At 56.0% G+C, this 16,776-nt stretch overlaps 2 protein-coding genes across 5 annotated transcripts in view; both read right to left on the bottom strand.

Moving 5' to 3' along the window:
• The window catches only part of MYOM3 (myomesin 3), a 52,601-nt gene extending 45,987 nt beyond the window's left edge, over positions 1-6,614 (bottom strand). The window contains exons 1-6 of one of the 4 annotated variants that reach the window (XM_043445588.1): positions 6,483-6,500; positions 4,668-4,706; positions 3,930-4,108; positions 3,483-3,563; positions 2,486-2,645; positions 1,645-1,802 (exon numbers count right to left, since the gene is read on the bottom strand). In XM_043445588.1, coding sequence (XP_043301523.1) covers positions 1,645-1,802; positions 2,486-2,645; positions 3,483-3,563; positions 3,930-4,090 — 560 coding nt within the window. In that variant the 5' untranslated portion in view covers positions 4,091-4,108; positions 4,668-4,706; positions 6,483-6,500. Of the gene's footprint in view, positions 1-1,644; positions 1,803-2,485; positions 2,646-3,482; positions 3,564-3,929; positions 4,109-4,667; positions 4,707-6,403 lie in introns of all 4 variants that reach the window. The other 3 variants (XM_043445586.1, XM_043445585.1, XM_043445587.1) reach the window with 3 other exon arrangements.
• Positions 6,615-13,076: 6,462 nt separating this feature from the next.
• The window catches only part of IL22RA1 (interleukin 22 receptor subunit alpha 1), a 28,858-nt gene continuing 25,158 nt past the window's right edge, over positions 13,077-16,776 (bottom strand). Inside the window, exons 6-7 of the mRNA XM_043445909.1 lie at positions 15,945-16,066; positions 13,077-15,037 (exon numbers count right to left, since the gene is read on the bottom strand). Of these exons, the coding sequence (XP_043301844.1) occupies positions 14,084-15,037; positions 15,945-16,066 (1,076 nt within the window). The 3' untranslated portion in view covers positions 13,077-14,083. The remainder of the gene's footprint in view (positions 15,038-15,944; positions 16,067-16,776) is intronic.

Raw genomic sequence — 16,776 nt, forward strand, 5'->3', positions numbered from 1 at the left:
TGCCAGGGTGGGGCAGGACTTGGCTGCCAGGCTGACCGCCACTTAGCCCAGGCCTTCCTACTGACAGCCTTGGTCCCCACAGAATTTGAATGAATGCCATCTGGCAGCGACCAGCAATGACACTTCCCTGAGGACATTTTTCTTGATTGCTCCTGGCCTAAGTTCTTCCCCTTTCTCTCACTTCAGAGGCATTATAGATGCTTTAAAGAAAAACGAAACCCAAAAACAACTGTAATGATCATTTTTTACTCTCTTGGCCAGTAGAGCTCTGGGCTGGAAGGCAAGAAGACCAGAATTTGAATTCAGGCTCACACTAGCTGTGTGACTTAAACAAGTCACACTACCTCTCTAAGCCTCTATATCCTCACCTGTGAAACGGGGATGTAGTCCTAACCTCATGAATGGCCCAGAGACTCAAATGAGAGGAAAGTGCTGGGTCAGTGTAAGGGAGGCTCAAGCGTAAGATGTTGTTTTTTCCTTTGTGACCTCAGTTATTTGTGTGCTTATCTTCTCTCTCCTACCAAGACCCTGGTCTGTTCAGCCTTGAGATTGGGCTTATATGTCACCTCCTCTGAGAAACCTTCCTGGATTCTCCAGGGGGAGGCAGCTACTGCCCTTCTTCACCTCCACTCTTATCTCAAATATCGCCCTTGGACATATTTCTCATTGTGTTGACATTTCTTTTCTGGGTTGAGAGTTCCTTGAGGTGAGATTGTGTCTGGGTCATTTCAATGCCTCATTGCCTGAGTGAGGGCCAGGGACAGATTATGCTCCTGGTAAATATTTGTTGAAATCATTTCCTTGCCTCCCAGCATGCCTGACAATGGGCCTTAGACCCTGGGGAGCTCAGGATAGACTGAGCTCAGCTGTGTGAATGACACATTTCCCTCTGGGGTGGAGAGAGACCCCAGATGCTGCCATGCCCACCTCCCCAGGTCCTTTCAGAAGACTCCTGCCTTCACTCCCCTCTGCCAGCAAGGCCTCAACTCCATGTTCTTTTATGAGTACATTCCCAGGAATGGTACCTCCTGCTTTCCCAGCAGCTTTCAAGTTCTGAGGGCTTCCACATTATTGTGGCCTTAAATCCTCAACACACGCAAGCTGGACAGGAGATCTTCAACCCATTTCACAGACCAGGAAACTGAGGCAGGACCAGAGAGGTTGAGCCATAGCTGAGACCACACACAGAGTTAGCAGAGAGAGCAAGCTGGGCCTGGGCTCCTTCTCACTGAGAGCCCCCACCCTCCCTGCCTCCTCTCCTGCCCCGACCCTGGACCTGCCTCTGCCATCTTCCTGCAACCCTGGAGATGCCCAGCTCGGGGCAGCTGCCTTCTCAAGCCACCAGAATCATATTTTCACAAGTGCTGGCTCCCCAGGTGGCCCAGACATCTAGCCCCAGGCTGGCTGGGAGGCAGCTAAGAATAACCCCTCCGGAGCTTCCCCAGCAGCTGCTGCTCTGTTTGGGGGTGGGCAGAGCTCAGGGCTGTGGGTCCGCGGCTTTTCTAAGGCAGCAGGAACTTGTGGGGAAGGGGCCAGGCCCCTGGCGGGGAGGTGTTGAGTAAGGAAGTCACATTCAAGGGATCCCTGAGGTCCGGAGCCTGGAGGCAGGGCAAGGATACCTTCTCTCCTGCCCTGGGGGCTTACCAGGTGACCTGGGGTGGAGGTGAACCCTGGACGGTACAGGTCAGCAGGACCGTGGTGTGCTCCCAGACCGCGTGTGAGCGCAGAGGGATCCAGAACCAGGGCCCACGGCCGGAACACAGCTCCCGCAGCTCCTTGGCCTCCCGGACCTTCTCCTCTGTCTGGAGGCAGGAAGGGCCTGTGAGTCTCAGGAGCCAGGGCAACGCTTCCCCCGTCTTTGCTGTTACCTTCCCCCTGATGCCCAGGCTGGACTCTCCTCGCCAGCCGCTGACAGGCAGCATGGCACAGAGAGCAGGGCGTGGGGCTTTGGGACCTGACCTGAAATCAAGGCCAAACTCTGCCGCTTACTGGCTATGAGACCAACCATAGGCCAGGCCTGTTTCCTCATCTGTAAAATGGGGATGATAATCATATTGCCCCACCCTCCTGTAGGATTGTAGGGAGGATGACCTAAGTCTCTATGTGAAAAACATGAGCAGTGATAACACCCATGTAAGTATTACAGCTCTTCCTGTCCTGCCCAGGGATGGGGCACGGAGGTGGCTTCAGATCCCTGACATTTCCCGAGTGTCTTCTGTGTCCGAGGAACTGGGAAAGTGGTTTTATAAGCGTGTTCTCATTTACTTCCCACGGTTGACACTCAGTATTGGACCAAATACGTCCATTTTACAGATGAGAAAACTGAGGCTCGGTTAGAATCATAGCTTTGCCCAAGGTCATGCAGCTAGAAGGTGGGGGCCCTGGGAGGTCTAGCTTTTCTGGAGAAGGGGGTAGGGTGAGGGGGGGCAGCATGAGAAGGGCTGTGGGTCCCAGGGCCCCGGAAGCCCCCTCCCACCCCTCTCACCCGCCGTCTCAGTGCCTTCCGGTCTCGTCTCTGGCGCAGCAGCCACTGGGTCCGGAGGAAGGCGATCTCTGTCCTCTCCCACTCGTTGCCAAAGCCCACTCGCTTCTGCCCCCGCTCCTCCAGCTCCACGGTGCTGGTCTGGCGCCTCAGCTGGGCCTCCCTGCGGTGACAGAGGCCGTCAGAGGCGGGGAGCCCATGGGTGGTGCTGTGGGGGCGCATCCTGGCCCTGCCTCTCCTATGCCTGGCCTTGCTGGCCACACTTGAAGCTTCTTGAGGACAAGGGCAACTTTAATCCTTTCTTGCCTCCAAAATCCCCTGAATGGGCCCGGGTTTTAGAAGGTGGAGAAAGGAATGGCAACCCACTCCAATATTCTTACTTGGAGAATTCCATGGACAGAGGAGAATTCCTGGTGGGTTACAGTCCATGGGGTGACAAAGAATTGGACACAACTGAATGACTAACACTTAATATTATCAATACAGTTCACAAGGGTGTTTCACAAGCCATGGTTCCTCTTGTTTTCAGTAGAGCCAAGCCAGCAGGCTTAGTCTCCCCATTTGACCAGGTAGAGATTTGCTTTACAGGCTGAGTGACTTGCTCTGGGATGTCCAGGAGCAGGACACAGGCCTAAGGATGCTCCCAAGCTTGGAGGCCCTCCTATCTCAGGGCTTGTGTTCGACATGTGGGCTGGTTTACTTGCCTCCCCTCTCTGTCCCTAGACTCCTCCCCTGGAAGCCGGGTGGTGAAGCATGGAACCCCACCCTCTCCCCTAGGGATGGTCCCTCACTACCACCTGTGGACCCATCAGAGGGTGGTGCCGTGGGCTTTGCCATCAGTCAGCCCTGGGCTTACACCTCTGACTAGTCACCCGTTCCAGGTGTGTAATTTCGGGCATGTTTTTTAAAGCTGAGTGTGGGAGCCCAGTAGGGAGGAAGGGGACTGGACAAGATGACCTCTTCCTAGGCCAGGGCTCTCTGGAAAGGTCACTTGACTTACCATGTTGTCTCTGAGGAGGCTGTCAGAGCCAAGGCTGCTGCGAGGGCGTAGTCTGCAGCGCTGAACTGATACTCTTCCTCGCTGCCCCGGGGAAAAGAGAGTTCATGGCTCCTGCAGATTTGGCTGGGGGTCTGGCTGGGGGCTCCACCTACCCACCTCAGGGTACTAGCAGGCACAGCTGTGCCGCCCTTCTCAAACCATGGTCTCAGAACAGGGCCATGCCTCCTCTCTTAGCCTGGGGGCTCCACAAAGCAGAGCTGTGCTTCCCATCTCAGGCTGGGCTCTCCAAAAAGAAGGGTCATTCCTGCCCTTCCAACAGGAACCTCCCAAGGTCAGGGCTATGCCTCCCCCCTCAGACTGGAGTATGCAGAGGTCAGGCTGTGCCTCCCTGCTCAGACTGGGGGTCCTGGGGGCAGGGCAGTGGCTGGGGGTGCCCTGATGCCCCACCTGCTGCGGAAGGTCCGTCTCCGCGTCGAGGAGTCCATCTGCAGGCTGTGCTGCCGCTCTTCCTTCTGCTCCTCCTCCCGGCGGTGCTCCCGCCGGTGCACTTGCACGGCCTGGGGGGGCCGGGGCTCCCCCACACCTCCCGGGCTGTGAGGCAGAGTCATGGCTGCGAGAGCGGCAACCTGCAGAGCCGAAGTGCACGGTTATTCCACCAGGTGTCCACCCGCCCCTTCCCCGTGGGGCCCGCCAGCATCTCTCCAGAGGTCTGCTGGTGGGGGGGGTGGTCTCTCTCTGGTGGGCAGGCAGGCTATCTCAAGACCCAATGGGGGGGACCCGCACCTGCCCAGGTGACAGAGGCAGGCTTCAAGCTCTCAGCCTGGCTCGCCCGCCACCCCATGGGCTGCCCCTCATTGAGGAGCAGGCCCTGACTTCCAGCTGCACTCTGTCCTTGCCCCTCCACGTGGCCTGAGCAAGGCCTTCCCTTCTCCGGCCTCAGTTTCCCACACGTGAGGGACTGAGCACTGTGACGTCCAGGGCAAGGAGAAGTGGGCAGGAGAGTGGGGGCCCCAAGCTAGCTGGCTCTGAGTTCTTGCAGTACATTCTTTCCCGGACCTGGGGTACAATGTTACCCCCAGGCCTCTGAGAGCCCTCTGATGCTGAAGCCCTAGGGTGCTTCTCGGTGGAACCCCTGGAATTGGCAACCGCGCTCCTCCAGGTGAGAATTTGGGACAGGCCTCTTACCTGGAAAGGTCCTCGCCAGGTTTGGCCCTGATGTAGACCCTGGGCACGAAGGAGGAGACAGAAGAGCAGACCCGCGCTTAGCCTTCTCCTGTCTGCTTCTATGAGGGCAGGCTCTGTCCTGTCCCCGCCTCTCCTTCGGGGCCTGCTGGCCAAGCTAGAGTGAGTGTGTATGTGTGTGTGTATATGTGTGTGTGTGTGTTCAGAACACACCTGTGGGGGGCCATGTCCCTAAGTTCATGATGGGGGAGGTGGGCGCACTGGCCCCATCAGAGATCCTTGACCCGGAAAGGCCTCTTCTGGGGTGTCAGAGGGCTCAGGCTACTAAGGGTCAGTCTTAGTGGAAGTTTATTTCTCCTAGTTCCTTAAAGTTTGCTCCCTTTGGGCATCCAGAAAAGAACCCCCAGGAGAGCCTGGGTCACTGCAGAGTGTTAGCTGGGACCTAGGACTGTCTGTGAAGCTTCCTGCAATGACCTCGCTGAACTCAATGGGACGTCATCCTTTGGGCTTCCTATCCAGCACCCCCGCACCCCCAAGGAAGAGGCTGCCTGCACCCAGACAATGACTGGCCTGCTCTTTCTGCTCCTTTCTCCTCTCGGCCCAGAAGAGAGCTGCTGGGTACCAGCGAGGGAGGCCCTGGCTCGCCTGGGACGTGGCCCCGGCCCCAGCAGCAGAGGGTTAACGTTCCCTGGCCTCAGCTGCTGGCTGCTTTCCCCGGATGCTCTGTTCCTGACGAGCGCAGCGGGGCGGGCCTGGCGCTCATCCTGGACCTCCTGGGCGGCCCGCAACCAGACCCCTGGCTTTAGGGATGAGCCATCGGTTCTTTTTAAAGCGCTGACTGAGGCTTGGGATTAGGTCGTGAGCAGATTGCAGCTTTCCAATGCTCGCTCTCCAGAAGGCGGTATGTGCCTGCTGGAGAGGGGTCAGCGATGTGTGGCGGGTCAGGAGGGGACCTCGGCCCCCACTGCCCTCCTCTGAGGGTGCAAAGCCTCCTGGGGTCCTGACTTGTGGCCTTCCCCACCCACTCCATTTTCTCCACCTTCCTCCCAAGCCTCAGTCTGGCCGCTGCCCTGTCTGTAACGCCCCCACCCCCGGCCATCCCCCCAGCTCTCTGACAGCATCTCCCAGTGAGAAGGGTCAAGGAGGTCTCTCCATTTCCTCAGGACGGGAAGAGAAGTGTATGAGCCAGAGAGACTCTGAGTCCTGACGGCAGAAAGCTGGGTCCTGCGGGCGGGAGTGGAGACACAGCCTACCCAGGGGGTCTGGGCAAGCGGGGACGTGCTCTTAATGTTCCCCACCAGTTTCCGAGGCAGGAGTGCTGGCCCGGGTTTGGTGCCAGTGAGTCCAGGCTGGATGAGCGCCCTCCCAGCCCTGCGATGTGGGCCCCGCGGCCTTGCTCTCATCCCCTGCCCACTGGGCGGGCCAAGCAGGGCTCCGCCAGGACAGCTCTAGGTTGGCCAGACCTGCCAGCCCACCCGGGTCCCTGCTGATCCCTGATGCCTGCAGGAAAGCCTCCACTTCCCAGGGCATCCCCAAGGGATCTGGGAGGGTTGTACTGTAGCTTTCATATCACAGAAGGCTCAGCTCGGAAGACCCAGGGCCACACAAAACAGTGAGGCAGGGCAGGGATTTCTTTTTCTAGAGTCCCCTCTCATGTCCATGGCTGAGCACAAGTCTGCTTCTTCCTTCCTGATCTCACAGGATCCTTTTCACACACACACACACACACACACCCCTACCCCACTTCCGAATGGAAAGCTGAGGGTCTCACTATCTGGAGGTCTCTCTCCGCTCCCCTGATCTCTGGAGGTGACTCACAGAAGCAGCTGTGCCCACTCAGGAGGCTCTGGGGAGACGATTCCAGAGGATGAGAGGGTCCTTGGTTTCTTCTTGCCCCGGACTCAGCGGGGACTGGGAGAGGAATGTGATCCTGGAGCTTGCACGGGCCTTAAATATAGCAGTGTGATGACAATGGATGAGAACCATGGGGGGGGAGGTGAGGGGGAGGGGCCGTTCCCTGGGTCCAGCATTGCCGGGCAGCGACAGGTGGAGCTGTCCCCACACCCCCCCACCCACCTCCCACAGACAGATCCTCCCCTGGGTGCCATCCCTTCCCCAACCCTCGCCCCCTGCTGCAGTGGAAAGAAGCTCATAGCTCAGGCCTGGGTATATGGAAAATGGATCAGGGACAGCTTTCTCAGCTGCTGAGAGTTCTGCTCTGAATTCCTCCCCCGGCTGCCCCCAGTGACAGGTGCTTTGGGGAAGACACGCAGCTTCTCAGATCTGATTCCCCTTCTGAAAGTGGAGACAGCGAGGCTGGGCCCCCAGTCATCAGGAAGACATGATGTGTGACTGGAAAAATGAGTCTTTAGTGCTCATAGGTTATCACTGCTAAAATAGAAGTGGGTTTCTTTCCATCTATACCCCTGCTCCCCACGCAGCAGCTACTGACCGGCCCTGCTCGCCTATGGTGAGGTGTGTGTGAGGGTATGTGTGTGTGTATGTGAGGGTGTGCAGGTGTGTGTGAGAGTGCATGTGAGGGTGTGTGGGGTGTGTGTGTGATGGTGTGTGTGGGGTGTGGGATGTTTGTGAGGGTATGAGGTATGTGTGGGTGTGCATAAGGGTGTGCAGTTGTGTGTAAGGGTGTGTGTGTGTGGGGTGTGTGTGTGAGGGTATGAGGTATGTGTGGGGATGTGTGTGAGATTGTGTGTGGGCTGTGTGTGCGGGTATGAGTGTGTGTATGTGTGTGAGGGTGTGTGGGTGGGTGTGTGGGCTGTGTGTGAGGGTATAAGGTATGTGTGGAATGTGCGTGAGAGTGTGTGTGGGGTGTGTGAGGGTATGAGGTGTGTGTGGGGATGTGTGTGAGAGTATGTGGGCTGTGAGTGAGGGTATGAGGGTGTGTGTGTGAGAGTGTGTGGGCTGGGTGTGAGGGCATGAGGTGTGTGTGGAATGTGTGTATGTGGGCTGTGTGTGAGGGCATGAGGTGTGTGTGGAATGTGTGTGAGTGTGTGGGGTGTGTGTGAGGGTGTGAGGTGTGTGGAATGTGTATGAATGTGTGGGCTGTGTGTGAGGGGACGAGGCGTGTGTGGAATCTGTGTGAGAGTGTGGGCTGTGTGTGAGGGTATGAGGTGTGTGGGGGGATGTGTGTGAGAGTGTGTGGGTTGTGTGTGAGGGTATGAGATGTGTGTGGGGATGTGTGTGAGAGTGTGGGCTGTGTGTGAGGGGATGAGGTGTATGTGGAATGTGTGTGAGAGTGTGTGGTGTGTGTGTGAGGGCATGAGGTATGTGTGGAATGTGTGTGAGTGTGTGGGCTGAATGTGAGGGTATGAGATGTGTGTGGAATGTGTGTGAGTGTGTGGGGTGTGTGTGAGGGTATGAGGTGTGTCTGGAATGTGTGTAAGAGTGTGTGGGGTGTGTCTTAGGGCATGAGGTGTGTGTGGAATGTGTGTGAGTGTGTGGGCTGAATGTGAGGGCATGAGATGTGTGTGGAATGTGTGTGAGTGTGTGGGCTGAATGTGAGGGTATGAGATGTGTGTGGAATGTGTGTGAGTGTGTGGGGTGTGTGTGAGGGTATGAGGTGTGTCTGGAATGTGTGTAAGAGTGTGGGCTGAGTGTGAGGGGTGAGGGTGTGCAATGGTGTGTATGGGGTGGGGTGAGGGTGTGTGGGCTGAGTGTGAGGGTGTGAGGGTGTGCAATGGTGTGTGTGGGGTGGGGTGAGGGTGTGCGGGCTGAGTGTGAGGGTGTGAGGGTATGCGATGGTGTGTATGGGGTGGGGTGAGGGTGTGCGGGCTGAGTGTGAGGGTGTGAGGGTGTGCGATGGTGTGTATGGGGTGGGGTGAGGGTGTGTGGGTTGAGTATGAGGGTGTGAGGGTGTGCGATGGTGTGTGTGGGGTGGGGTGAGGGTGTGTGGGCTGAGTGTGAGGGTGTGAGGGTGTGCGATGGTGTGTATGGGGTGGGGTGAGGGTGTGCGGGCAGTGTGGGGGACATGGTACAAGCAGCAGAGGAGGGCAAGTCATTTCCTCCTTCACCATCCAAAGTTCCCAGGCTTCCGGAGAGGCCACAGGGGAGGTTTCTTCTGGACCTTTGCTCCTCCTCCCCGTCTCAATCCTCTCCCCTCATGGACATTCATACCTAGGCCTGCAGGGCACTGGGGCTGTAGAGGGGAGAGATAAGATGCTGGTCTTTAGGATATGTCTCATCTAGATGGGGACACAGGCAATTACGATAGGGGGTGATCAGGAGGGGGCTCCTGAGCCAGTCTCAGGGGATGAGCAGGTTTGTGGAAGGCGGTGCTGGCTCCACTCCAGAGACACAGCTCCCCTCCTGGCCTCTTCCTGGGGCCTCAGGGGCCCAGCAATATTGAGTCTGTCTTTCTTCCTAGGCCCTAGGGACTCCTCAGGGGGGAGACAGACAGACAGACAGACAGACAGAATATACAAGCGAGAGCTTCAGCCAAAATCTCAGTCTCCTAAAAGGGAACTCTCATATATTTCTCACAGGAATGTAAATTGGTGCAGCCCCTATGGTAAACGGTATGAAAGTTTCTCAAAAAAATTAAATAGAACTACTATATGATCCAGCTATTCCACTCCTGGCTACATATTTTAAAAATGAAAAGATTAATTAAAAATATGCATGCACTTCAATGTTCATAGCAGCATTATTTACAGTTGCCAAGATATGGGAGCAACCTAAGTGTCCAATGAAAGATGAATGGATAAAGAATATGTGGTAAGTATAAACAATGGAATAACAAAGAATGACGTTTTTCCATATGCAGCAACATGGATGGACTTGGAGGATGTTATGCTAAGTGAAATAAGTCAGAAAGAGACAGACAAATACTGTATGATCAGTTTCAGTTCAGTTCAGTCACGCAGTTGTGTCCGACTCATTGCGACCCCATGGACTGCAGCATGCCCAGGCTTCCCAGTCCATCACCAGCTCCTGAAGTTTGCTCAAATTCATGTCTATCGAGTCGGTGATGCCATCCAACCACCTCATCCTCTGTTGTCCCCTTCTCCTCCCGCCTTCAACCTTTCCCAGCATCAGGGTCTTTTCTAATGAGTCAGTTCTTGGCATCAGGTGGCCAAAGTTTTGGAGCTTCAGCGTCAGCATCAGTCCTTCCAATCATCCTTTCTGGGCTGCTTCTTTATGTGCAAATTGTATGCAAGCTCTGAGACAACAGGGAATTACCTGCCTGTCGTGTTCACTGTATCCCCAGCCCCAAGAACAGTGCTGGCATACAACTGGGTCTTTGATATACACTTGTTAGAAATGAATGAATGAGTACCTGTCTTGAAGAATGTTTACGAGATTCAAATCAGGTTAAAATGCAAGAAATTGTTGTTGTTTAATAGCTAAGTTGTGTCTGATTCTTTGTGGCCCCATGGATTGTAGCCTGCCAGGCTCCTCTGTCCACGGGATTTCCCAGGCAATAATAGTGGAGTGGATTTCCTTCTCCAGAGGGTCTTCCAGACCCAGGGATTGAACTTGTATCTCTTGCTCTGCAAGCGGATTCTTTACCTCTGAAGCACTGGGGAAACCCTTGCCCTCTGGGAAGTTCTAACCCATGAGTAGTACTCCTTAAATATTTCATTCTTTCTCCCCTTCCTTTTCCTTTTCATTGCCTTCTTTGGATTTATGAATATTAAGGATTCTCATCTGAACCCTATTTTTTTTGGTAAATTAATTTATTCATTTTAATTGGAGGCTAATTACTTTACAATATTGTAATGGTTTTTGCCATACATTCACATGAATCAGCCATGGGTGTACATGTGTCCCCCATCCTGAACCCCTCTCCCACCTCCTATTTTACCCACCGACCACCCTGAACTGCCCCAAGGGTTTCTGAGACAGCAACCGAACTGTCTTCGGCTGGTGGTTCCCCCTGGTGGCCAAGGGGAGAACTGTCTGGTCCAGAGCCTCCCGGCGCCTCCTTTCTCCTGCGTCCGTCTCCCTTCCCTGCTCTGTTGCTCTCACACTTAAGTTACTTCCGGTTACAGTTCGTCTCTCACTAACAGGTCAAAACGCGTCTTCCTCATGCCCCTTCCTCATCAGAGTGGGAAGGGAAAACTGGCTCAAGCAACTGAAGGGCCGAGTGGGGGTGCGGGTGGGAGGGTAGGGGACGGGGCTGGGGTCTCAGAGCTGTGTCCCTCTGTCCAGGATGACAGACTGAAGAGGGGCACAGAGGGATCCAGCCTTGCCCTGTGGGACCCTGGAGGAGCCCTCATCCCCCATGGCCCTGTTCTCTCGGTGGAAACTCAGGCACATCCTGCGAGTTCCTCGGGCTGGGGGTTTGGGAGGCCGGGAGTCTTCAGATATCTCAGATTGAAATACTGCCCCCCCTACTTTCAGCTCCCCACCCCCATCCAGGGGGTTAGATGGGGGTGGCTCTAGGGGGATATTTGAGACCAATGAATAGGAAAACTATTGATATAATAGCATGGGTTCTTCCACTTGCCTAAGAGGAATCACTAAAGGACTTTATTAAAAGCCTGATTCCCTAGGAGCTGTGGATCCAGCAGGTCTGGGCTGGGGCTGAGGAAGATGTATTTTTTGTAAGCTTCTCAAGGGCTTTTCATGGTGAGGCAAGTTTAGGAAACCTCACCTAAACCCTCTGAGCCACATTTTCCTCCTTTGCAGAATATCAGCGATGCCGCCTATCACGGCAGGTTAATGGAAGGAGGAGCCATCAAGAGCAGGAACTTCCCAACAGCGAGGCTGAGTCCCGCCTCCTCTTACTACTCCTTGACCGGCTCTGCTGGACTCTTATTCATTTGCTCTTGGGCTGGGCTCTGCGTGACTTGGAGGCTGGTGACACCAGACTCACCTTTCTCTGGACTGGGTGGGGCCAGGCTGCAGTGTGGTCAAGGTCTAGGACACTCAGGAATGCCAGCGCCCCAGCCGGGCTCCGGGGCCTCGGACGCTCTGCCCCCTAGCTAGTTCCAGCTGTTTCTGTAGCCAGAGTTTCCTGCCTGGCAGGCCGGAGACCTGAGAGGGCATGAAGCCTAGCGGACGCAGGGCCAGGCTGAGGAGGGTCACAGGACTCAGAGACTCATGGACTGTAGGAACAACAGTTACCCCAGGGAGCTTAGAGAGCTTTGCGGCCTTGTGAATTGGAAGAGATGTTTACAGCTTTTAATTAAAAACTCTCTGACACCCTGACCCACTCACCTGGTGAGAAGAGTCCAGCTGGCAAGTTGGTTTTCATGACTAAACCAGGTGAGACAGTCCACCTTTGGCCAAGTTCACCCCGAGTGACAGGAAGCAGGCTTGTTTGCAGTGTGGGGGCGGAGAGCAATCATCAGGGCCAATGTAGCAGCTGCCGGGAGGAGAATGGGCCAGCCCACCCTCCACTAGGGAGATACTGGGTCTAGACCAGTGACCCTGAAGAGATGTTAAATATTAATTACAGATAAGGACTGTGCTGCCTGGCGCTGTGTTGCAGGGAGGGGAGGGGTGAGGAATAGGAGGGGAGACGTGCTGGGTACAGTGAAGGGAGGGCATTGCCCACCCAGAAAGTGTCTCACCAGGGCAACTGCACTTTGACCCTGTTGCTCAGCTATGTTCAGACAGGGCTTTGGGATGTTCAGAGGGGGATGGGGGCTCTGGCCCCTCAGGGTCCCCATTGGGGCCCTCCCCTCCTTGTGTCCCTGGAGTCTCATCCGGCACAAATCCAAACTGCTGTGGGAAGTTCCTTCTCTTGATGAAGACAAAACATACTAGAGTTGGGGGACTTCCTTGGGGGTCCAGTGGTCAAGACTTCCCCGTTCAGTGCAGGGGGTGTGGGTTCAATCCCTGTCCAGGGAGCTCAGATCCCACATGCCTCGCTGCCAAAACACCAAAACATAAAACCAAAGCAATATTATAACAAATTCAATAAAGAATTTAAAATAATGGTCTGCATACATTTTTTTTTTTTTTTTTTTAGAGAAAGCACTAATTTTGAACTCTAACTGTGTCATGGCTTTAGCGGGGGCACAGTGGGGGAGCCCCCTTCTTCTCCTTGGGCCTCTGTTTCCTCATCACAAGGATCACAGGAGATGCAGTGACACAAAGGATGTGACTGCATGCTGGAAGCTCAGATGAGAACCTGCTTTTACGGAGGAGCAGAGGCAGGGGCAGAACGGTGGCGTGGCCCTGCCCTGCCTCTGGGGGTGGGGGCTGCTGGGGAGACAGGTCCTCTGAGAAGGCTGCTGCCACCCCCAAAATAGCTTCCACCTAAGAGCTCGAGGAGGAGGTTCCATGTGTCTCTGGGACCCTGTTTCCTGCAGTCCCTTCCCTGGCCTCCTCCTAGGCAGTCCAGACCCTCTGGCTTGGCCTGGAACAATTCTGAGGAAATCAAGAAAATCTGAGAAAATGCCTGATCAACCTGAATTGGGGGGTTAAAAAAAAATCACAATAGGAGACAGCTAATAGTTTATTGGACATGGCCCATGTGCCAGGCGCTGTGAAACACTTTACAGACATGATTTAATCTCAGCCTCGCCACAATCCCATGCGGTAGGTGTGACTATCCGCATTATACAGATGAGGAAACTGAGATTTCAAACAGTGATTCATTTGCTTGTAGTCACATGGTTGGGAAGTATTAAGGCTGGAATTGGAACCCAGCTGGGCTGAACCCAAGGCTGAGTTTCCAAAGTTGGGAAGTAAGTACAGTTTGTGGTTGTGTCTCCTTCAGGCACCCCGTGGCCCCAGGTTCCTTTCAAACCCCGCTCCCAGGATAGGGTCTGAAACTCCTGCTGACAGAGAGGGTTTCTGTATTCTCCCTCCCTGCTGGACCTGCCTTTCACTTGGGGTCCAGCCTCCAGTAGAGGATGGAAGTTGAAACAGTGCAGTTTCAGGCAGTAGCCCTGGTTGGGGCTGAGCCGCACCCGGCCCTGGAGTCTTGCCATCTCACAGGTTGTTCTGGTTCTGCCCAGTCTGCTAGGAGGCGTCCCTTTTCAGGCTCCTTTTTTCCTTCTTTGGGGAATCATAGAGGAGGCAGAGACCTCAGTCTGCTGAACCAGATTATGAAACTGGCCAGGAAAGGAGTGAAGAGGGGTAGGCTCCAGGAGGACTCTGTATCCGGTGCGTTGGGAGCCGGGGCCCTGGATCTCTGGGAGGTCTCCTCGCATCGACCCCCTCTCTCTGACTGTGTCCTGCCCTGCCGAGCTCGGCATGCTCAAGCTCGTTTGCACATGGTACGCCTCTGAAACTCTGGCTGGAGCTCTTCTCACGTCTATTTTGCTCCAAAGGGATCATAGCCGAGGCAAGGGTCCAGCCTCCTCCTCTGCGGGTTCCTCAAGGGCACCCACCCGGGGCCGGGCTGCAGAGGGCGCAGCGTCCCTGGGTGAGGGAGGGACGGCCAAGGATGTGAACTGGGGGCTGGTGGGGACAGGAGGAAGCCCCAGGCCTGCCCTGCTCTCCGCTCAGGACTCCCACTGCACGGTCAGGGCCAGGCCTCGGAACAGCGAGTCCAGCTCCGTGGACGACTCCAGGTCTGGGGCCTGAAGGCCTGGGCTCTCGGCCTCCATCTTGGACGCCGGATCCTCGTCACTGGGACACACGAGGGACTCCAGCAGGCCCCAGGGACTTGGACACTCGTCCATGGGGGAACATGGGAGGGACGGCGTCTGCAAAGGGAGGGCCCCGGGGTGGCCCTCGATCTGGACAGAGGAAAGGAGGGGCAGCTGGCCCCGTAGGGAGCTTCGTGTTCCTGGCCCCCTTTGGCCGATGGAATCAGAGTCAGAGTCTGAGTCTGTGTGAACCCCTAGATGCTGGTGGAAGGATTTTGCTTCTTGGGGGTCCTCCATGGACAAGGGGGTCACCTCCTGTAGCGAAAGGCCACCTGGGCTGCAGCTGCCAGCTGGCGCCTCTTTCTGGAGCTGCCCCTTAGTTCCGAGGTGTTTGGGACCAGAGCGTGTCACAGGTGGGGAGTCTCTCCCAGACCCTTCCCCGCACAACCCGTAGGAAGGAGGCCAGCTGTCCGGAGTGGCCCGCGGGGTGTAGGAAGGAAGCCGGGCCTCTGAGACAGCCTGTGGGGTGTAGGAGGGGGGTTTACCTTCCAGGGTTACCTGAGGTGCGTAGGATGGGGGCCTGCCCTCGGGTGCAGCCTGGGGGGCATAGGACGGCGTGAGGAGTCCCTGGTGAGGTGGTCCTCTGGAGGGCCGGAGGACGGGGAGGTCTGGCTGCCCGAGGTAGGCAATCTCAGGCAGGCCATGCCGTGGTGGGGGTCCCAGGGTCTCCGTGGGGTCAGAGAACTTGACTTCGGAGTACTGGACAGGCTGGGCCAGACTGCCAGAGCTGCTGAGGTCGAAGATGGGGATCAGGGTGTGCTCCTGGATGAACTGCAGAGGCTGGAAGGGCAGGATATGCTGGACATCCTAGGCAGGGAGAACAGCACGCCCATTAGAGTGCTTTCTCAGCTCCCCCCCCCCCGCCCCCGAGGATGCTGCGGGCACTGCAGTCCTCCCCCGGGGTGGGAGCGAGGGCATGGGTAGACTGTCTGAGGGCTTTTCCAAGATCTATAAGCCCTGCCTCCTTTCCCAGGGATTCCTCTAAGTGCTGGGGCCTCTGTGAAGGAACAGGGCTCTGGCCCCATTAGCTGAGGCCCACTTCCAGAGTCTGGCTTGGCCAGGGAGAGCGGTGAGTCAGGCTGTGATTTCCCCAGGAGGTGGGTATTCTGGAAGGAGTTGGCTCAGATTTGGGATGACCTTGGGTGATGCTCCCCAGGTGGTGCTTCAACTGCTCTTCAGCTCCCAAAGGGTCTCATGGAGGGAGAAAGGAGGGGAAGGGTGGGGGAAAGCGGAGGCCAGGAGAGTTTACAGGAAAAGGCCCAGATGGGCTTTGACTTGGAGGGGCCGATGGGCCAACTCCTCCAGCCCCAGACTATCCAGGCTCTGCAGCAGGCAGAGATGCCCCAGGCTCGGGCTGCTGATATGACACATGTGGTTTGTTACGGCTTAATTTAGAAAAATTAGTTGCCAAGACTTGAAACATGGGAGAGTTCACATTACCATCTGAAATTCTGACTTCTGAAAAAAATGCAAAGATGTGGCCACACTGGGTCCGTGATCCCAGGTGGCAGAGCCTGCCTGGGCTGCCCATTCAGATAGGGCGTGTGCCCCCTTGAAAACCACATGGCTTTTCTGTTCCACGCCTTCTCTTCCCAAGCTCCTAGCTCTCGTCGGTCCACCCCAGGGGCTGCCAGCCATGTCTCTAGGTTGGCGGGAGAAGCGAGAGAGAGCCGGGGGTCCCTGGGCCCATGCCCTCCCCAGGGCCCCTGCTCACCAGGGAGCTGGGAGGTGGAGGTGGCTTGGTGATGTATCTGTAGCTCAGGTAGCAGAGCCCTGCGACCAGGAAGCCCATGGAGAACAGGAAGGCGCTGGAGAAGGAGTAGGTCCACGTCCGATCTGGGTCAACAAGAGGCAAAGCAGGAAGGCTGAGGCTGTCAGTGTGGGCGCTGGCAACTTGGGCCTTGTCCCCCAACCCCACCTCTCGGGTCAGGCTCGGGAAGCCCTCTTCTACCCCCAAGACTTACGGGGCCGGGGCAAGGGCATAAATGGAGGGCCACACACCATACGTCTAAATATTAAGAATTTATAAATCGTGTTTTTACATTGCTAAGTTAAAGATGTTCTGTGCCCCCTTCTTGACAAATATACTTTTCATAACAACCTGGAAGGCTTGAAGCTTGCTTCTTGGATGCCTTGGGGTGCAGAGTAGAAAGACAGAAGTGCAGGGGGGAGTTCCTGCTTGGCTCCAACCCACACTGTCAGGGACATCATGCACAAGGATATGGGCTCATGGTCAAGTTAATCCATGGCCCCTACAATACCCATCCTTTGGCCACCCTTTGGAGTGAGGGCTTGCCCTCTGGAAAAAAGACCCAAGGAGGAGACCTGCCGAGACTGGACACAGGCTCCAGCCATTGATACAGGGGGTTTGGGGCTCACAGATTCCATGGGGATCTGCCCACTTGGACCTAAGGACCCTTCATCTTGTGGGGAGGGCCGTGACCAGGGCAGGGCTGGAGCAGGACCTTACAAGGGCCCCTCTTGTCTGGGTCTAAGGGAAGTCCTGCCTTCCCGGTGGGGGCTTGGGAAAGAGGCAAAGGGAGGGG

Source organism: Cervus canadensis, chromosome 24, assembly GCF_019320065.1.
Source record: "Cervus canadensis isolate Bull #8, Minnesota chromosome 24, ASM1932006v1, whole genome shotgun sequence".
Taxonomy (NCBI): Eukaryota; Metazoa; Chordata; class Mammalia; order Artiodactyla; family Cervidae; genus Cervus; species Cervus canadensis.